Here is a 22,589-nt window from a genome sequence, read left to right as displayed (position 1 = left end):
TTGAAGCAGTAGAGGAGACAACTAAAGGGCAACACGCATGAATGGAGTCAAGCTTAAAAATTGCCGCAAATACTTTACATCAAACAAACCCCAGGGGCTAGGTATGGTCCTGTTCCAACCTGCTCTCTTCCAAGTTCTGGTAAATCTATTGAATAGATTTACCAGCATCCAGTATCATGTAGTGTATTGGCACACGTCAACTCAATGCAAATAATGTGTTGATCAGCATTTTCCTTAAGTCCTTTGCTTTCAGCAAGTGGGTTATAGGAAGTATTTACAGTAGGAGGCACAAATAATCGTCCGACCAGGAATTCTGTGAAAACAGTTTTTCTTTAAACATGTTCTAATGCCGGCCTGAGGCCTTTCTGCATGGAGTTTGCATGTTCTTCGTGTGCATGCATGGATGTTGGGTACGCCAGATTCCTTCTGAAGTCCCAAACCATGTTAGGTTAATTGGTTGCTCCAAATTGTTCTGACGTACATGTATGTGTCAAAGATCGTTTGTCCTGTCCGTCTCTGTGTTGCCCTGTGCTTGAGTGGCAATCTGTCCAGAGTACACCCAACCTCCTGACCAGTGACCAATGGAGACAGACACCAACTCCAACGGATATAGACAATGGACATCTTGTCTATATCTATATAGGTTGTAATTTTCAACATTAGATTACCATACTAAAACAAAAGGTAAATGTAATTTTCGCCTTGCACATCTTCATCAGGGAAACCAAAGAAGAGGTTTCCATCTGTATATCTTGTTCCTTTTTTTTGAGTTCACAGGTGAAACTTGGGAGGCATAAAGTACAATAGATTCAGAATCTGTTTTAACCAAAGGTCAGGACAAACAAAAACATAGGAAGCTGGACAAAACAAAGGTGAGAAATAAAATCTAAACATAAATGTGTGCTTTGGTTTAAGGGGAAAGGATACAGAGAATATGGAAGTACTAAGGTAAAAAGGTTGAACGGGAAGGTTAGGAGGTGGAAGTAGAGAAGGTTAAGAAAGATCACTAAATTTGACAAAAATATATGAAGCAAAAGAACGAGTCACTAATCTAGAACAACAAACTTCAGGGTCCGAACAAGGACGCAACCCTTATCAATTCAAGGAATATACGCATCAACAAAAAGCAGTGGTTTTCCAGTAATGTCCCTGCCTGGCCTCTTTTCCACGATGCCCCCCTCTGGTTCCAATGCCTTTGTGTAAGGTCAGAGGGATAACAGGATAAAGGCTGTCCTCACTGCACCTCTGAAGGACAGCCACTCTAGCGATTGGATTTGGAGGTCCTCAAGGACAAAGAGGAACACTGGAACACAAAGGAACCCAATCGAGGAAGGACGAGATTTCATCTGTCTCTGCAGTCTGAGTGATTGGCAGGGATGGCTACACCAGCAATCTCTGAGCTCCGCTTCTTTGTGGCTGGGCGCACCTCCGTCAGAGCTTAATGACAAGACTTGGTCCACTGACAAAAATGCACTCTAAGAATGTCGACTAGCACACTTCAGAGGAGTAATGCAAGATCAAGGTTGAAAACCTCAAAAGAACAAAAGAAATAACGTTTTGGAAGTAGAATAAATGTTCCTAACTAACATGAAATGTGCGGTAGAAGACATAAAAAGAAGAAAAAACAACAAAGTCAGTCTAATATTTGTATAGCACCATTATAAAGGAAGAGTGGGAGTGGCATTAAAATGGAGAAAAAAAGAAGTAGGCATGATCGCCATTACTATTATTATATTATAACAAAATGTGACCTTCAACTTAAAATGCATCCTATGCATTTTTGGTAAGGGATCATCTGCCACCAACAGCGTGCCAAGTGACACTGTACCTGGATAATTCAGCTTCACAAACTGTATTTTATCTTAAATATTTTACATCAGCTCTATGAAAACATCTGCAAATATTCTGGAGTCACATTCCTCAGAAAAGTCTGCAAACTGAACTGTAGTTCTAGATTCCTGAGTAATTATAATGAACTGATGATGAATGGACGGATGCTCTTAAACAATCTGATTCATAGAAGACATGTATTTAAAAAGCATAAGGGGGGGGGTCGGAAAGATCCCTGTGTCATGCCACAAACTTCAAAAAACCTTAAAGCAAAAATCTTCAGTGTCATTGAAGAAGTTACATTTGAGAGGCAACCCACCACTACAAATGATCCCCCAAATGAATTTTGGGGGATCATTTTATCACTGCAGTCTGCTTCCACAACAAAGTTGGCAAAACGAGAAAATAACTTGATGATTATCAGTAACACCGTCATATTTCTTTAAATATTTCCAGATTTGTAAGTTTATGCAGTCTATGCCTTGATTTTTTTTTTTTTAGCAAATATTTGAAGACTCCAAAACCCCGATAGCATCAGTGTGACACAACCTTGGTTGATATCTAAGAATACAAAGGTCCCCTTGGAGATAGTAAAGAAATGTGTTCAGAGGCGGAGCGGTGGCTCCTCTGAGTACAGAAGCTGTAAAATTGGTGAAATGCCCCTTTAGCCTTTGGCCAATCCAGACGAGTTGCTCAGTAACCAAGACAAACAAAGTCATTGAAGTAGTGAGGAACTTACAGAAAGAGTGACACTAATCTGACTTTTAGAAGAAATTAAAGAATCTGTTTGTTGCATTGCTAGAAACCTGAATAATTCAGGTAAGCTCTGTTAAGTCTGAGCTAAAGGCAAAGGTTTCATTGGACAGTTAGTAAAGATCACATGCCATCTTCTATCGTGTATTGTTGAATCTGTTTTCAGAACTTAGAAGAATCTGTGATCAGGTGGGTATTTGTGCAACCTTACCCGCATGAAGGTAGGCGAGGTCTGGGTTCTCGATGTCGAGGTGATTGTCCTTCAGGTGGTTACGGAACTCCATGGGGGAGTTGGTGGCGAAGGTACACTTGGGGCAGTTGTACATCTTCACTCCATCGTGTTTCCCCGTATGGAGAATGTGCTTCCGGATGTTTTCGGCACAGTTGGATCTGGGGAGGCAAACCGAGAAAAATAAACAATGAAACTCTTATCTTCCCGAGTAAAGAAAAAAAAAAAACAGCAAGAGCTCAGAAGATGTTTCAAGAGGGAGAATACAAGTGAAATATTTGCTATCGAGTCCAACATTTTATTGTTATGTGGACACATACGAGACAAGAACCCCAGACACAGACCGGACGAGGTCTCCGAGCATTAAATTTATCCAATTTTGACACAATAAAGCTATCTTGTGTTCCTTTTATCACACTTTTTTTTCTTTCATCCGAGCATGCTGGGAGCAGTCTGTTAGGACCGCCGGAGGATCCAGGCCCACTGAATGCATTAAACAGAGATGTCTGAGGACATCCTTTATGCAGTTATGTATCTTCAGCAGCTGTAAGAAAGGTAAAGGATGATGTTGTTGTGGTGTATGTGTTGTGAGCGTGTGTGTGTGTTTGTGCTGGTCAAACAGTCCAGGCCAAGAAGTGAGCTACTGCAGGGGGATAGGATGTAACAATGTCAGCTCAGAGAGTCAGACGCAACCCGCTGCTGATTAATGATGCTGCCTGATCTGCTCCCAGACTGTATCTAAACCTGCCCCCATACACACATAAACAAACAGGCTCATGTTAAAGGTACAGCCAGACCGGCGAATACGTATTTAGACTGAATACCAGCAAAAATAAAAAGCATGAGCCAAAAAAAAGAAAAAAAAGAATAAAGACTCAAATGACAGCAGTGGTCTTCATATACAGACATGAATCAATGAACTCGCACGCAGACATGTGCTCACCCGCAATACATCATACAAGTACGCATGTGCGGGGCGGAATACTCCTTCACACACCGCCGTGCGTTGATGGATGGGGCACTCGTGCTCAGTTTGGACCTGACATTCTCGGACAGTATAATACGCAATTATTCTCCCTTATCACCTTGGCCGGGACAATAAAGCCCCACTGTGCCATAGCTCACGCCAGCCAAAGAGGGAATTTGTTTTCACTTTTGCAGAGACGCCTCTCTCCATCACAGGTCTGTGGTCCGGCCTGGCTTCACTGCAATCCAAAAAAAAACAAAAGAAGCGGAGCCAGCTCTCACTGGGTGGTGCACAAGTAGAGAATAGATGTTCTATTGTTGCCTCAACCAAAAAAATACCTTTATGAGTCTTGAAAATTACCAACACACACCCATATATATATATATATATAATGATTTTAAAAACTAGAGTTAAAAATATGTTCCTCAGGTTACCAGAAGATCAATCACCCTGACATCGAGTACCCAGATCTTCCCTACCTGCATGCAGGTAGTGTTGCACAATGTTCATTAGGTCAAGGATTTTGCAGAGTAAAAAAAAAAAAAACAGTTCAACAAATGTATGTCTGCAGTGCAAGTGTATTTTGGCCTCCTTTACTGGTTTTATTCAACAAATCTGGCATTTAAGGGTGAGTGGCAAAAAGAAAGCTGCTATTGGAAGAAAGCTGTAAGATGACATGATAGGAGTTTACCATGAGTCATGGGGCACAACAAATGTGGAAGAAAGCGACGTGGTCAAGTACCTGCATAGAGAAGCATGGTAACAACAGTATCATGCTGTTGTTACCAGCATGATACTGTTAACAATAGTTACCAGTATCATGCCAACTATCGGTCTGGTGCCGGTACTAGTAACAACAGTTACCAGTATCAGTATCATGAGTTGATGGGAACATGGATTGGGCAAAAAGAAAGGGAAACCTGGAAGAAAACCTGTTAATGTCTGTATATTTTGGACTCATACGGATGGATGGACGGACAGAGAGATGGATACCCCAAAATGTTTTCAGATGTATTTTCAACAAAGGTTGGCCCACAGGCGGCTAAATACATATTAAAATGTAAAAAACCATGTCATATTCTTCCTCCTACTTCATATCTATTTAATAATCAGAATTAACTGTAATTATAACTGATAGAAGTTTGTCATTATAAGGTGACAAACTGAAAAAAAAAGCACTTTTGTGAAGGACTTGTACACAATGTGACTCATTTACTTTATAGACCTCAATATTAAATAATATGAGTTTATCCGAACAAATAACTATATTTTCTCTGTGATTACTGTTTTATCTGCTGTGACTAACAAAGCAAAGCAGCAACACAGGCAATATGAAGCCATCTGTTGAATCCCCTTCAGCCTGATGGAGGGAAAAAAAACCAAAACAAAACAACAACAAAAAAAAACACAAAAAACTGAATTTTAAACTGTCACACGCACTCAAATTAACACAAACGAAGCTGCTAAAAAGAAAGCATTTAATGCTGAAAAGCGAGCTGATCTGGTATTCTAGAACTGCGGCATAAATAGATAAAATTTGAAGCAGAGCTAAAAGGCTCTAAAGAGAGCGCGGGTGGATTCCTATGGGGGCCATGCTATCTCTCAGATATGGTAATGGCGTAATTGTCATATTAAAACAACACAATGTGCGTTTAGGAGTCAGCAGGTGTCACAGTTAGTGAAAGCCCACACTAACCCTCCTACTATACGCTGGATTAATTAGTCCAACGCCGTTTCGACAACCTCCCCCAACCTATGCGCCCGCCGCGGGAGTCAGCCATACTGATAGCCGACGCGCACGTCACCTCATCGCCGCCACTTTGCGGCTCCCTGCTTCATCTGAGCCACTTTCACATTCCTCCTCCCCAAGACTGTATGCTAATGAGAGGTGTAATTGAAGAGGCGCTTTGTTAGGAAAGATTTAAATGTGTTCCTTGTGTGTGTTTGGAGTTTTTTTTTTTTTTTTAGGAGGGGGTTGTAACGCGAATCATTTGTGCAATATTGTACTGAACGGTTAACGGCTCCCTCTCCTCCGTTGATCGTTTCCATCAGTTTACGAGGTTGTGGGCCTTGACTGCCTCTGACGGCACGCGTTTCATCGTCAAACTCGCCATCAGCCGGATTAAAACAAAAACGGTTAAGCATCCAATAAGTAATAGCAGGGCCATGCGCACGAGAAGTCAGAGGCTACGGATTAATTAGACCATTTAAGATGCCACTATGACTTTAACGAGAGGTGGGGAGGGGGAAAAAAAACTTCTCATTGTGAACAATAGCAATCATTTCTTAAACAGTGGAAGTAAAGCAGTTTAGCAGCTTGCATAAATAGCTGCGGAAAAGTGAGACAGACATCATTAATTGACAGCCCCGGACTCCCAGCGCAATATCATTAGAATATTTTCACCACTATTTCCCAACTATAATTATCCCCCCTCCATTATCTGTGTCTGTCTGAATGGTGGAAGAGTGGCATTTGATAGATCATTTACTCCCCGCTCATTTACATGCGTTTCAGAAGCAGCTTTGATGGGGATAGCATCGTATCAAGTGAGAACCATGGACGACACCCGGAACATTTAACATGTAATACTGTAGCTGTGCGAATCACATCCCTGGAGCGGATTTTGTTCACAGCGAGCAGCGGCTGTCAGTCACAGAAGGTTGAACTACTTCTCTACGAATGTGTCGTTTTTATTTCACAAGCCCGAAATTCATTCAAAGGTCGAACTCATATACAACCAGGTAAGGGTGTAAAAGCAAGGCGCAGGTACGGCCGCTTGCATTCACTTCCTATCTTCGTATTTGTGAGCCAGCAGGGTGTTTCCACCGTCTATCTACCTCCTCCCCCTCTGGATCCCCGGAACCCTTGGGGCTACCAAAATGTTAATTTGGCTTCTAATTTAGTGTTTCATTTGCTGCTATCAGTAACGATCATTATGTATCAACCAGGGAACAATAGAGCCAAGAACATTGGCTCGTTCTGCGGGAAAGTATCTTTCTAAGAGTCAAGTTCAGCCTAGTGGTTTGAGACGATCTTCAAATTTCACACAAAGGAGAGCGTGGATCAGTGATCCTCATAAAGTAGCACAAGTTTTTTTTTTTTTTTTACAAATGATCCAACTTTGAATGATTTTCAGTATGCTCAGCTTGAACAAATTTACAAAATACTGACCATCATTCAACGTAAATTTTTTTGTGATGGTCTACAGAGCAAATACTCAACTTTCTTTTGGAAACTATTTCCAAAATAAATTTAAAACACAACTATTAACTAGAGGTGTGCCGATCGATTGGCCACCGATCATAATCAGTGATCGCCGATCTCATTTCGCAGCCTGCCTGTGCAGCTGGTCTCCTCTTTCCTTCACTCTGCGCAAACGTGCAGCAACAAATCCTAAGTAATGTGGTGTGGAACTATATCGCACTGAGTGAATGGGGAAGTTTGCGTGCTGTAGCGGAAAATTGAAGCACTTGGGGTAAAGCACGTCAAAATGCATCTACACGACGAATCTAATATGGCATAAAAACAATGCCATACTTGATCAATGATCAATATCGGTGATCGGCCCTCATGGGTGATCAGAATGAATCGGAATCGGCAGGAAAAAACCTGATCGGCACATCTCTACAATAAACACAATGCAGTTTCTAGGAAGTTTTCATAAACTGCTGCTACAACAATAAAGCAATAAAACAATAAGTTTTATTGAAAAAGAGCAGCAATTTAAAGATGCTGCTTCACGGCTAATGGCTGAATGAAATTGACTGCACACAGTTTCCACATTCTTGTCCAGGTGGAGGGATTGCTGCAAAGTGAGTGAGACACTTCAATCGGCTGGGTTTGAAAAAAGACAAAGAGATTTTTTTTTATGTAACAAAAAATTGTCATTTTTAAGCTCATAAACAATCTACAGCATCATCCTGACTATTTTTGTTCCTTGTTTGCTACAGGTTAAAGTGGCTGGCTGGCTGACTGAGTAAAATATATTTATCATGGAGGACAAAATGTTTTAGTTTCTGTATGTTTTTATAATGCTGGTATTTGAAGTCAGGAATGCCGGCAAATATCTGTTATAAATACTAGAGCTTATTATCAGTCATTAACAACACTCTGAGTTTATCTGCAAGAAGCAACTGTGTGCCCATGTTCATAAGAACCTTGTCGTCTCATAAAGTAAAAAACTGAATAAACTAATGAATACAAAGCAAGCAGAGAAATCTGAATTTTAAAAAAAAAACCTCCAAACATTCAAACATTGGTTCAATAGATGTACAAGGGACATTAGTATCGACCAAGTTGAATATAAACTATACAAATTATTGGCTTGTAAAAATAATAATAAAAAAAGGGTGACCCAGAGGTTTCTTTTTTTAAAACACAAAGCAATAATTTGGGAGCAATTATAGCTTGTCAGCATTTCTTTTCTCCCCCTTCTATCTGTCTTTTGTATGTAGTTGCCTCAAAAACACAGATAAAGTCTGAGTCCGGTGCTTCATTTCAGCAAAGCAGGTGTAGCGAGCCGCTGAAATGATTTTGTCACAGAAGGTGGAAAAAAAAAACAAATGAGTACATCTAAAACCGATGATGGGTTTGAGATCATTCCCTTTCACACTTTCCTGCCACGATCCAGGCCGAGAGAAAAAGGGAATGAGTGAAGGGGAGAGAGGAGCAGACAGGTAGAAAGAGAGAGAGAGAGAGAGAGATGTGCAACGCCGGCCAAAACTTTTTCAATTTCACCGACAATTTCCTGTGTAATTACTGATGTGGTGTGATGGTGTTTTAATGACAGGGACCCGCCGGTGACAGTGACACGGTGTGTGAGGATGCGAGCGGGAACGTGGCTGTGTGTGTGCGTGTTGTGGAGATCTGGCTGGGCTTGTTGATGATGGCAGAGTGATGAGATGGAGCCATGCTGCGGAGATTAGACCTGTCGGCTCTCCACCGCTTTCAAGCACCGTGTACACACACACACACACACACACACACACACACACACACACACACACACACACACACACACACACACACACACACACACCATAAAACTCCATAAACACACACACACAAAGCTTTTACCGTTATCCCCAAACGCTCCCCCCTTAAAATACCCGACAACACCACCTGCTTTCTCGCCGTCAAATACACACGCTTTTGCATTCTGGCGCCCCCCGTTATCAACCTCCTGATCGTCAATGCCACCGGCGCCAACAGCCAAGTGTGGGTCAATGAGCCGATACCTGTAGTCGCACCAGGGGCAGCGGTACGGTTTCTCTCCAGTGTGAACACGTTTGTGGCGGGACAGGTGGGACTGCGTGGTGGAGGCGAAGTTGCAGAGCTTACACTTGAAGGGTCTCTCTCCTGTTGGGGTTGAAGAAGACAGGAGGCAGACATTAGTGATGAGAAACAGATGACATGGGAAGACAAGCACAGAAACACACACACACAGGTAGAATACTGCAGCTGACATGAAATAGGTAAATAAAAAAAAAAAATAAAAAAAAAACTCTTCTTGGAATTACAAACTTTGATGCATTTTCTTGGAATAGTTATGCAGAACACAAAGTAATTCAAATAGTTTCATTTTAAAGATGGTGCTTTTATTTATATTCAGCTCTCATCCGCTTTCAAAAGTCACCTAATTAGTAAAACACAGAACCTGAGTGGACCAACAGCATCACAAGAAACCAAGAAACACAACGCACAGGTCAGGGATGAAGACGTTTGAAGGAGAGTTAAGGTTATGAAGCAAGAGTACGCCAACTCTGGAAACCAACCAAAACATGGCCGCCCGCCTACTGGGTGGACAAGAAGACATGATCTCACCCTCTCATGTATTAACATGGTGGTGGCAGCATCATCCTGTTTTCTTCAGGGATGAAGATGCGAGTTAGATTCAGTGGGAACTGAATTAAATTCAGCGCAATCCTGGAAGAAAGACCATTAGAGAGAGGGAAAAACTTTTGTTTTTGACTGTGGAGGAAGTTAACCTTCCAGCATTGGAGCGAAGCTAAACATGCATCCGGAGACACAAATAAATGGCTTAGATTTTTTTTTTAAAAAGTGTTAGAATGGTCTAGTCAAAGTCTATAAATAAAATTCAACTGAGAATCTGTGAAAAGACTTGGACACCGAAGTATTGAAGTTGATGTGCTCTCCATCCAATTTGAGTAGGCTTGAGGCATTTTGCAAAGGATGAAAAAAGAAAAATCTGTTATCCATTCTGTGTGCGTGTGTGGAGGTTGAATACAAATAAAAACTCTATTTTTCAAATTTTACATTGAAAAAAATATTGAAAACCACCAATTCACTTTCTTCCTTGTACTATTTTGTGATTGCTGGTGCTAATAAATCCCAATAAAATCCATTGAATATTATTGCTGTGATGTTGCAAAAAATGCCAAAAAGTTAAACGGATACTTCCACTACTTTATATTTAACAATTAACTCTTAGTGCAGAGCCCTGCACATGACTGGAAAAAGACAAAAGGATCTTAGACAACTTAAAGAAAAACATCCACTGGAGTCTGATCTGCTTCAACAGATCAGATGATGTGTAAAATTAGAGAAATCAAAGCAATCTTCTTTGAGCATTAAATACATTTGCATAAAAATAAAAGGTCAGCAGAAGTCTGTTTTTACTATTATTTTACTGAAGGCAAGGGAAACGCTGCTTCCGCTAGAAATAAGCTGGCACCAGGAAGTGATATGTAAACTATCCTTTCAAAGTAAGTGGCAACTGTCCTAACAGTGGGGTGCTGATATTGTTGTCTAACAACTCATTAGTGTAAATTCTGCCTTCATGTGTATTTGTCTTTGTGTTTTTCATAAAATCTCTCCGTTAGTTGTATTGCTTTGCATCCTGCAACGACTGAGCCATTCATTAAAAAACTTCAGGGGTTTCCAGAAAACGTCTGTTTTTCTTGCCCCCGATTTTTTTTCTTTTAGCAGGAAGGTATTTTACTCAAAATCTTCAAGTAAGTCTGCTTCTTTGCTTTTTATTCTTAACATGACCTTCACTGGACACCGTTTGTTACTGCCTCTGTGACATTTCCACGTTGAGAGGGATGGCGAGGGCCGCTTGCCTGTTCTGCAATGTTGCTGCGTAAAACCTTCGAATTCATCAAAAATAATGGCAGAGTACAACCCGTGGGAGTTTGCGCAATAAAATGTTGGGCTTCCCAGGTGCCTCAGTTGTTACATTGTCAAATCTGTTGTCGTTCACCACGCGTGTAAATCAACCGACACGCATCAGCACAGGAGGGCTGGACAGAAATTGGACGCTTAAGGTACAAAATCTAAGAAGCAAGCTGAAATAATTATTAAACGGCAAATGAATATTTATAAGAGCATTAATAATTGTTGATAGTCTGCCAGTGGAGGGTTAGAAACGGTATTTGTTTCCCTATCTCAATTTCTCCCCTTCTTGGGGGGAAAAAAATAAATAAAACACTTGTTATTGACAGCCCATCTGAAAAATGCAATTTCCCTAAGCGACAGAATGAAATGGTGAAATGATAACTGAAATTAAAAATCTCAGATTCAGTCAGCCTTACTCGTACACATGCCCGTCGACGACGGCAGCGTGTCAAACCGAAGTGCCCGTGTGAGAGCGAGACGTGGCAAACGGGTCGCCTGAACTGAGCGGCAGTTTGCGTTTGAAGGCGTCAATTGAGATTAAGAAAGTCTGAGTTAGTTTGTACTCGGATCAGTTTACATCGCGATCTCGGAGTGTGTGTGTGTGGTGGTTTACCTGTGTGCTGGCGTCTGTGTTTGGTGAGGGCGTGTCTTGTGCCTCCTGCAAAGCCACACAGGTCACAGAGGTAGGACTTCTCTCCTGTAAATGCAGAGTAGGAGAAGGAAGAGGCTCAACAGAGAAACACACTGAGGACACAAGGAAAGATGTGAGGAAATTCTGATAGCTTAATTTAGTGCTTGTTGATCAAAGGTGTAAAAGAACAGCATGTTTAATTTCAACTACATGAGAGGATCTGTCTCAAATAAACATGAAAAGCAAATACTAAACGGCAGGAGAGGCTTCAGGTTTCGTCTTTCCAACACCTGCAGGACAGCCTTGACGTGTCTCAACAAGGGGTTATGATGGATTGTTAAGTGAAGCAAACATCAAACAAGAGAGGGGCTTGTCTATTATTGACCTTAACAGCCCTTCTAGGGTGTGTTCCCACCAGCTCTGCTTGGTCCGCTTTAATCAAACTCTAGTCAGTTTGAATAGAAAGTCTGGTTCATTTGGGGAGGTGGGGATGCACAATCAAACTCTGATGCAGACAAAAATCCAAACTCTAATCCGCCGTAGGGCGAACTGTGATTAAAGTGAACTCTGGCGCAGTTCAGATTCATATGTGGATGCTTTTGGAGACTGCTCCGAAAGCAGGAAGCGGACTTAGCGCAGGGCATTCTGGGTGAATACAACTAAAACTATCGCGACAATGAGAGAAATGCCCCGTTGTCTTTTACGAATGACGAAGAGAAATCGTACAACCACTAAAATATGGTGCTTCTACATTTTGGTTGCATATTGTGAAGAAGGAAGTTGAGCTCACGTTTTCTTCTGAGGTATTTGTAGTCCCTCTTGGTGCAGCACCACCACAGCCGAGGGGGGGTAAAGGTGGTTTGGATTGTTTGGTACACTGCAGTGTGAAAGTGAACCGCACCAGTTGAAAATGAAGCAAATGTTGCAATTTTGATCCCCAATCGAATCGAGCCTAGCGGGCTATGAGTGTGTGTAAACACTCCTAGTGTGACTTCTCTGCCTACGACTTATAAACAAGATACTTTCGATGGACGGATGCAAAAGATCCCTTCCTGGAATGGAGCAAAGTTTATTGGTAAAGCCGGTTTCTCTCACGCTGATCCCGTTTCAAGCTGTCGTGCATTTCACTCCGAGGCTGCGTCAACAACCGCGAAATAAAAATCAAATGGCACGAGTGCAATCGCACTTGCCATATGGCTCTGGATTAGACTGATGAGTCTTGATGCCTCAATGTGACATTCCTGTCACCGAGAGCAGCAGCTAAAGTGCCACTGAGAGAAGCTCAGCATTCAACAAGACAAAGAGGACGGGGATGGTGAGAAAGGGAGAAACATGTAAAGTCGGAGCGAAGCAAAAAGCGAGAAAAGGAAAGACAGATTGAGCAGATGAGCAGAGGGCCTAGTTGGCTAACAGATGAGCCAAGCAGAAGTCACAGATCACTAGTGTATATCCATCAGAGCTCTCATAGCTAACTAATTCCTCCAATCAGATGGATCCGTGTAAATATGTCAAATGGGGGACGGGAAATTGCCAGTGTGGTTTATTGACTGTGATAAAATCTGAAAAGCACCGCTGAACATAATTACATACTTGTCAGAGCCATAAAAATTAGCTTTATTATCAATGGGATGGTTTTGTACAACTTCATTTGGGGGCGATGCCTTCCAGATGGGGAGCGTGGAGAGCTTTTTTTTTACACTCCTCCTCTCTTCCCTGCATCTGGCTCCGTCATTAACGGCATGATGGTCTCTCTTTCTAGCTCTCTCTCTCTGTCTGCCACCACACACACACACACACACACACACACACACACACACACACACACACACACACACACACACACTCAAAGACTGCAACATTTGTGATTAGGCTCACTCAGGGAGACGAGTGCACACATTTACAGATTGGACGCAGATGTGTATGTAAATGTGCACAAACACACACAAGCTGCATGTGGTGAGGTACTGTACGCGCACATATTGTTTCGTGTGTGTGTGTGGAGATGCACATAGGTGCCACGCTTATGTTTAACATGCAGGTCGTATACGCGTGTACTCTATGTGTGTGTTTTCTACGTGCAGCTGAGCTCCTCACACTTAAGTATTCATCCCAGTTGCCGACGGTGCAGCGTGGCTCTCGCCACACACTGATAACACATGTGGGGTGACTCTTCCAGCTGGGCCTTGGCGCTGCTCGCCTCCTCTTCGGCACAGATAGCAGCTTTCACCGGGTCCGCAGAGACCCGGCAGCCTCAAGTTTCCTCTGTTCCGCCCATTTAAAGCCACTCGACTGTGAGAGGAGTTTTAATGCGGTGCCTCTTAAAAAACAACCCTAAAAAGGTACATTTGTTAGCCGGTTCGTGTGGCTTCGCCGCACAATCCAAACCCGACGTCCTTACAAAGAACAATCCTATAAGTTAAAGAACTATCCATTAAAAGTTTTTTTTCTTCTTTTTATTACAATTGCATGAAGCTGAAAAATAATCCTGGAAAAATATGTTTTTTTTTTATTTTGTGCTTTTCCCTCCTCCCCACATCAATAAAAGAATCCCTCTTCTCTGTGCTCATACAATAAAATCCGTCTGAGATGTGTTCAGAGCAAGAAAATAAAATACGTTCAAAAGTAAAAATATAATTTTCTTTTACTGAGGATTGAGATTATGGTGTGATATGGATATTAAAACTGACAACTATAAGTACAGTGGAGTCTTTGTATTCACCAGGGTTAGAGTTCACCACCACCTACAAATAGATCAAGTCTGTGATTACTTGATATTTCTTATAAAAATGCTTGAAACTTCTTTATTTTAATAGTTTAGTTACCAAACACAGGTTCATGTGCATAAATACACACGATGGAAACCGTCTAATATCAACGATTTTCCATATTTCCATTCTTGGGTGTACAGCCAATCAGCAGCAAGGAAAATTTATATCAGTTCCTGGTTTGACTTTGCTGCAAATGCTAGCTAATAGTGTGTTAAGTAGCATTGTGCTAAGATTTTTAAACTTCCCAAGCTGAATTTTAATTCAACTATTTTAGATATGCTCCATAAATAAATAAAAAAAAAAATTTGAATACGTAAAATTTTCTTAAGAAATTTGGAATTAAGTTCCAAAAAAAAATACAAAAACGAATCTGTGAATAATGAACCACAAGTAGGAATCTATCGCTTTACAATGGCAATGAGATGTGGCCATATATGTCATCGGAAAGCAGAGTTTTGATGCACATGCCTTTGCAAATAATAGATTGCACAAATTGATACTGCAGTGATGATTGTGATTCGGTAAATTGTGCAATAGAGCAATGATCAAACATTAAGCACACTTTCTCACATTAACAATGAGCAGTTATCCACAAATAAATGCTCATCTGTGAGTGTTTATGAGGATTTTGGTTGATGTTGTTTCTTAACGTAAATACTTTGCATCAGTAGAACTGGAGGAATTTCAGATTTTTAACTTGATCTCTCAGAAGTTATCAGATGAAATCCTGCCAGCGAAAATGACAAGAACTACTGGTTGATTCTTCTAGCATAAAAGTAAGAAATAGAAACTTTCAAACTTTGTTTTGTAAAATTACACTAAATGTAGTTACCTGGACCTCTCTGATGTAAACATGAGGGGCTAGATTTATATTTTTGGTGCCTTCCCGATAGACATATCGAGGAATCAGCAGAAGGAAGAAAGACAGAATAACTTTGAAAATTGTTAAAACTACAACTAAGTTGGATTTTGGGAAACAAACCAAAAAAATATAAAAAATTCCCATGTTTTGTTATTCTTGCCATAACCAAATATTAATGGAAGAATTGATTTTTAAGACATTTATTGAAATAAATGTAGAAATAATTGAAGAAAAAAATAATGAGAAACCAAAGTGAACAACACCTTTATTTGCAGGTCTGTAAACTCAATGAGTTACCAATCATCTGTTCAGGCTGTTGTCTTAGAAAAAAGAAAAAGAAAAAAAGAACAGCGCCAGTTACTCGTTCACCCCTCCCTCTCCATCTCTCATTACGACCAACGCTACAAGACCCCACCACAAAAAAAAAAAAAAAAAAAATAGAAATCTATAGCCATCGATCCCTTTGCCCAGCCGCGGTCGCCACAATTATTCCTGAGGAGGAAACGTTGGCGATAAATTACATGTGTGCTTTTCATCTGCTGCTGTGCGGGGCCGAGCGCCGTGACGACTGGGGCAGAGGGGGGAGAGGGAGGGGGGTTACTGGGAACAATGCTGCGATCAAACTGGAGGATCAGCACAGCACTTACAGGATCTCCGAAACGTTCTCAGACCTCGTTGATCTTTGTCATGTTGTCACATGGCAATAGTGAACTTCAATGTTTTCTTTAATGAGATTTTACGTGACACAAATCCCTTTTTATTTTTTAAAAGTCTGGGAACAAAAAAACACAAAAAGTCACTGAAACGTGTAGCACATATTTAAGCAAATCATCTTCTGAGGTATGTCTACCACACGTTTAGACTGCTTTGGATGGAGAGCCTCTTTTAATGTCAGTTTTTAAGTTGACTTGATAATTTTATTTGAACCTAAACCATTCCACTGTATGTCTAACCAACATCAGGGCATCATGCTGCCACTACCGTGTGCTACAGTCAGGATGGCACGTCTAAGGTGTTTTCCTCTGCTCCCTCCATGTAAGGGCAAACAATCAAATTTTGCTTTCATTTGCCAAAAGTTCATCTTACGTGGCTCGAGGTAAACTGGACGTGTGAAGCTATTTTCATTAGCAATTCAAGAATCTTCTATAACTCCTTTATTTGCATCATTTACTGCAAGGTGTCTTCATAGGTAAAAAAACAAAACAAAAAAAAACCCGAAATCAGACAGGTGTAGTAGATCCACAAGGCCGCTGCACGCTTTCTGACTAAAACCAAGAAGCTGGATCACATCACCCAGTTCCAAAATTAAACCACACTGCAGCCCAGATAGTAGACGTTGAAATACTGCTGATTTAGTTTATAAATCACTGAACGGCTTTGCACCAAAATACATTAAAGATCTGCTGTTGTTGTATCAACCTTCCAGACCTTTCAGGTCTTCTGGTTCTGCTCTGCATCCTCAGAACCAGAACCAAACATGAAGAAGCAGCATTCAGCTTCTACAAGCCACAAATCTGGAACAAACTTCCTGAAAACTGCAAAACGGCAGAAACACTGAATTTCTTTATATCTGAGCTAAAAACCCACCAGCTTATAGTTGCTTATTATTTGAACCATAATAAGTGAAAAATTGATGTTTGATGTGTATCAATGATTTTGACTGGCATTTGATGAAATTCAGTGTCTGTTACACGTTTTCACAACTGTTGACTGTATGATGTGTTTGATGTTTTTATGTTTTCATGATGTAAAGCACTTTGACCAGTTGTTGCTGAAATGTGCTCTACAAATAAACTTTAATGATTGATTTATTTACACATATGAAGAAACCCGTTAGCCTAACCATCATGTCTTTGGGCGGTGGGAGGAAGCTGGGATACCTGGTGAAAACTGGCAGAACTCAGTCAGTTTGATTTCATGTCTAAAGTTCACAGTCATTTAGATGAAGATTCAACAGTGTTTGTTTGGCAGCTCGAGGTTCCAAAGAACATAAACCAGGTCAAAGGTCAAAAAACACCTTTTTAGGTTTGAACTAGAAACACGCCAGATAATGCGTCTGCGCAGAGAGGAGAAACCTTTATGTTCGCTGTATGTTGATAAGAATCCTGTTCCCATGATGCACTCCAACCCTATCGCTCCTCCTTCGAATTAAACAGCAAGACAATAAAAGCACTTTAAAGTCAAACTATACAACCTTTTCTTTGCATGTGTGTGCAGATTTATACATACAGTGCGTCTGTGTGTGTGTGTGTGTGTGTGTGTCTTTTAAATAACCCCGGAGGAGTCAGCATGCAGTTATAATTGCCTCCCTCATTAGTTATGTTTTAGCAGAAGCGGATGGGAGGGCAATTAATTTTACCGCTTAATTTTTGACACGGAATACGCCGCTGTATTGATGTGCCCGCCATTTTGGGTCTCATTTTTCAGCAAAATTAATTGACAAAGTGCGAAGATTTATCAGCGGATCGCCAGATTAAGCGACAAACTGAAGCAATGAGGAAATCAATTGCCTCCCCTGCATTCCCGGCCCTCCCCGCCGCTCGTAACACCCAAGTGCCTGGGAAAAGCTGGGCGGGTCAGATACAGTGCGCTTATTTATTTATTTGAGTCGCTCGTTCATCAGTTGTAACAAATGACCCTGGCAGCTGACGAACACTGAAGCTCAAAAACATCGGAAACATCCTGTGCATTTTTACGCAGTAGAAAGCATGAGAGCCTTAAAAATTTTGCCCTACTAACTTTTGGTTACATCACCTTTCTCATAAGGAGCCGTCTAGGTCAAACCAAAATCTGGACAGACATGATCTAGTTGTAAAACCGTTCCCATTGTGCTGACTGTGCAGAGGGTTGGACCTGGATACAGAATGTATCGTGCTGTGTGGTCAGCATCCCTCAGATTAACTACCACCGCCCTCAGTAATGCCAGTGTGTTTCTCTTGCACCATTCCCTGGATTGGTCTGCTCCCTTTTTCATGACTACAATTAGCTCAGAATGTGATAATATGATAATTCAGAACCGAGACTCATTGCTTGCATGCCCATCGCTGATTATTCCTCACTTTGTTTTACTGAGTGAATTTTAATCTTCCGTTTACACACAGTAAACAACACGAAGCCTAGCTTTCCATTTCATCTCAGTGCTGTGAGAAGTATAAAATGTTGATACAATGTATTTTTCAGCTACATGTTAACATATTCTCTGAGTTCCTTTATATTTTCAAGTCAAAATTACATGTTTTTCCAGACTCAAATTTCCAGTTTTTATTCTAATTTAAACTTAGCTTTGACTTCATGGCTGATCCTCTCATAGTCGAAATTCAGGACGGATGAATGGAAAAATTACAACCTCAGTAGTCAGGCGGTTTCAGGATTACCTACCAAATAAGGTTTCTGGTGCTGCAATTCTTTTCAAATTTCTTGTTAAAATTTACAGTTTACTACAGCAGATGCAAAGAAAAAAATGGCTGGTGATCAATGATACATGGGGTACAATACAAAGGGCTAATGGCTTGCATTGACTGAAACAACACTCCTTAGTGTGGATGTTGTTATGGAGTTAAGAAGGATTAGGGTTCAGTTAGTTATTTTTCCGGTATCAGTGATGTCTAACATTTTTGAGTTTAAGGAACCATGGAAAGAAAAGAAGCTATTTAAACAACATGTATAGTTTTTTGTTCTGACTCCAAGAAAGTGAGAGAGAGCAGGGCTTTCAGCAGATAACAGAAAGTCGAACGGAGTAGTACCGATCATTTTGAACTTTTCAATAAATCTGTCATGGAAAGTACGGGGACACACATGTTGTTTCATGTACGCCAGTTGCGCTAACTGGGCTAATCAGTAAGATGATGTCTTAACTTGTGTTAAAATAATAGTAAAACTCTTAGAGCATCAACAGTCACCTCTGTACATATTAATAGCTGGCGAATGACTCCTCTTGACAGGACAAGAAAAAAGTATTTGATGTTGTTCTTTTATCACCCATAAAAAGGAATAGAAAATGGCTAAAGAACAACACAGACTCTACTCCATGTTGCCCCCGCCTCGGGCATTAGGACCATAGCTCACATCCCCTCCGTTCCTGACAGCTCTGATCTCTGGACAGATCAGTTCAACTTCTCAATCTCTTTATTTTATTAGTATTGCATCGTAGCTCGGCGAAGGAGTCGATTTATAACCCCTAAACAGATCACAAACATGCAGATAATATTTCAGCGTGTCAGGTGGGCCCCGGAATGTGATTGCGGCGACGGGAAGGCTGCAGCTAACCGTCCGACCTGGCACCAATTACCGACAAAGGAGTGTTGGAGGTCACGGCGGTGCAAATTGCGTTAGCGTTCCGAGTGTCGCTAATCAAGTCAGGCCTTGTCGCTCACTAGAAATGAGGTTGTTTCAGGTCTGTTCTTAATTCCCTCCGCTTTCATATTTGCTCACCCCCTGATCTTTCAAGTTCTCTTATTCAATAACTTTTTACCATCTCAATCACCCTCTCTCCCTCTCTCTCGAGCGCGTTTTCCCTCCTGCCGAACTTGCACAAAGACCCGAGGACGCACACACGCAAACACACACACGCACACACACACACACACACACACATGCAAGCGGCACCTTGCACCTCTGCAGGTGACAGCTACAGTGACAGTGTGACGCCAGCCGCCTGATGAGGAGTGATGAGAGCTGGAAACTAATGAAAATAAAACGTCTAATTATGTCAGAGACGCCTTGACGCTACATCACTGCTAAAACATATTTAGAATAACATCCAGCAAATCTTGGACGTACGCGAGCGCGCGCACGCGCATACACACACGCGGGCTTGAGAGTCCGCGCGCACAGCGGGTGCCTGTGACGGATGGAGGGTTCTGCTGCAAGCGCTCAGTCAGCCTGTCAGGCCGGTGGCTGCTGCTGCTTCTGTCATTGACTTAAAAGGGCATCAAGGAGCCATGTGTGGGACATTACCGAGGCCGAGGGGAAACCGCTGGGCTGCAGCATAAAGACACTTTCAAAGAAGCTGACTTGGGCTCCTATCGAGGGGCTATTATTCAAGACAGTATCCTCCCACCACCCCCTGAACCATCTGTCGATCCAAAGTTTTTAGCAAGTAAAAAAAAAAAAAAAAAAAAAAACACCATTCAGTGCAGCAGCACTGTGTTTTATCGGATCTGCAGAGACGAAAAGGAGCAGTGGAATTGGAAAGACAAGCCGCTGCACAGAATTAAGGTGGCATAATGAAAATGTGCACTAATCTGAAAACCCAAGATCCCCCCCCACCACCCACTAACCCCCCCGTTTGATCTCGGCTCTGCTTAGAGATCCATCGCTTTTCTGGAGATTTCAGTTTGGTTACGATGAACGAGAAAGTTGGGTCTTTCCGCTGCATCAATTTGTTGATTTAAATTAAAGGAAACTACCTATACCAACTTTAATCCTGATGTTGCCCTATTAGTGGGCAGTTGCAGTGATATTGCAGCATGTACAACATGTTTACATAAAAAAAAAAAAGATTTCTGCATTTTCTTTCAAAGTCTAACTTTTTTTTTTTTGCTTTTATGCAAACATTCTTCTTCTGAGGATTATTTTTTCGCTCGGATTTGCATCATTTTTTTATTCCCCCCCCCCTCAAAAGTCAACACAAACCGGTCCACAGTGTGGGAAAAAAAAAACTCTCAGGCATCAGATGGATTTTACCAAAACATGCTTAGTGACCAGCTGGATTCGAAGAAAACACACTCTGTGTCCAGATGGAGCCTTTTGGGTGGAGGGGGGAGACACCACGCAGTTTCAGCCGTCGGATTTGGAAACGCACGCCACCTTAATAGCCCCTGCAACGTGACCCCCTCCAAGTGTTGAGGACGGCAGAAAACAAAAACAGAAGAATCCGAAGATTCCCCCGCACTGCTCATCTTCTCCCCTTTAAACTATAAATTGGCCGACCAGGCGTCTCATAACAGTCACAGTTCTATCAGGATCAGGAGGTTGTGTTTAACCGTCCGACTGGCTGCCAAGAGCTGGCTCCACTTCGCCTGGATGTTCATAACGACTACAGATGGACGAGCGGCGGCTATTATTGGCCCAAACTTGTGAATGTTCCTTCCAGCCAAGGCTGAGAAGATTCATGGTAAATGTGAGATTTTCACAGTTCACATAAACTTCGATTTCGCTCATGTCTGCAGCCATAAAGTGGATTTTAGTGGATCCAAGCACGGATAAACAGCTCTTTGTCCCTAACTTGTCGACTGCCCATAAACGTCAAATCTCATGGAACCCGCCCTTTAGAGTGCCACTCGTAATGCCTCGCAAACGCACTCCTGCCCCGTAGGCCTGTCGCGATAAACGATAAATCAATTAATCGCACGATAAATTAAACCTATCGACCTCATTTTAATTATCGGCTTTTATCGTCACTTCCTGCCTTTTTTCTTTCTGTTGCCGACACTGAATGAAAAAAGGCTCAACTCCGGTGCTGTCCACTGGCCCTCCCTCCCTCATTTCCTTAGTGCAATGTCCAGCTCACACGACACAAGTTGTCGGCTGACTGTTGGCACATTTTCAAGACCTGACAGACCACACATTAGCCGACAGAAATCCTAGGTATAACGGTTTGATTGGGTTTGTCGTGGAGTGTGGTGTCTAGCTACATGGGCACAAAATAATGGCTACAAGTCCAGTTAACAAATTTTAAATTCAGGCATTAATCAATGCTTTACTAGAATCTACCTGTGATGCATGTGGCTAGAGTCAGCGTAAAGTCCTGACTGAATGAAAATCATTATAACCTATTTATGTCACGTCAACGAAGAACAGCTGAAAACTAACCGGGTTTATCAACTGCGGTAGCAATTTGGCTCCAACTCCTCTCCTTGTCATTGCACGAAATGTTGAATAAACACTGTTGTTTCCACATCATCTCCGATGTCTGCTGGACTTCTGGTTGCGCCGTGTCAGCTGTTTGGGATTCCCCTCCGTAATTTCCCCTCAGGAAGCACGGAGGAGAATCCGCGCTTTCTGATTGGCTACCTGTCACATTCAGCGTTAAGCTCCCAGTCGGGGAAAACCCCTGATTTAGATCGGAGCGGTCACAACGATCTACCACAACGATCTACCGTAACCCACCATACACTGCAGGATGATTGGTTACGAAACCACCAGCGACAATCTTAGATCGTTTGCCGATCTAAGATTGTCTAAGGGGAAAATAGGGGCAAATAGTGTGAACTACCGCATTAGGTAGTCAGATGTGCCCATCTTCTCCATTTAAATCTCGTGATTACAAAAGGACAATATAGTATACAAACTTCATAATCTGCACTCTTTTGGTTGAATGCAATATTTATTTCCACCTTGGCTTTATGTTGTTTAGTTTTTATTCAAGTATGCTTTTTGTTAACACTGAGAATCCATTTTATTTTTGCTT

The 22,589-nt window shown here is 41.7% G+C and overlaps 1 protein-coding gene across 1 annotated transcript in view; it reads right to left on the bottom strand.

Moving 5' to 3' along the window:
* Positions 1-22,589, bottom strand: part of znf407 (zinc finger protein 407) — a 192,614-nt gene that overhangs the window by 56,414 nt on the left and 113,611 nt on the right. The window contains exons 7-9 of the mRNA XM_008432014.3: positions 11,531-11,614; positions 9,018-9,138; positions 2,795-2,973 (exon numbers count right to left, since the gene is read on the bottom strand). Coding sequence (XP_008430236.2) covers positions 2,795-2,973; positions 9,018-9,138; positions 11,531-11,614 — 384 coding nt within the window. The remainder of the gene's footprint in view (positions 1-2,794; positions 2,974-9,017; positions 9,139-11,530; positions 11,615-22,589) is intronic.

Source organism: Poecilia reticulata, chromosome 16 (assembly GCF_904066995.2).
Source record: "Poecilia reticulata chromosome 16, P_reticulata-male-v2, whole genome shotgun sequence".
In the NCBI taxonomy this organism is placed as follows: Eukaryota; Metazoa; Chordata; class Actinopteri; order Cyprinodontiformes; family Poeciliidae; genus Poecilia; species Poecilia reticulata.
The sequence above is the reverse complement of the archived record's forward strand: the minus strand, read 5'-3'. Positions and strand labels throughout refer to the sequence as shown.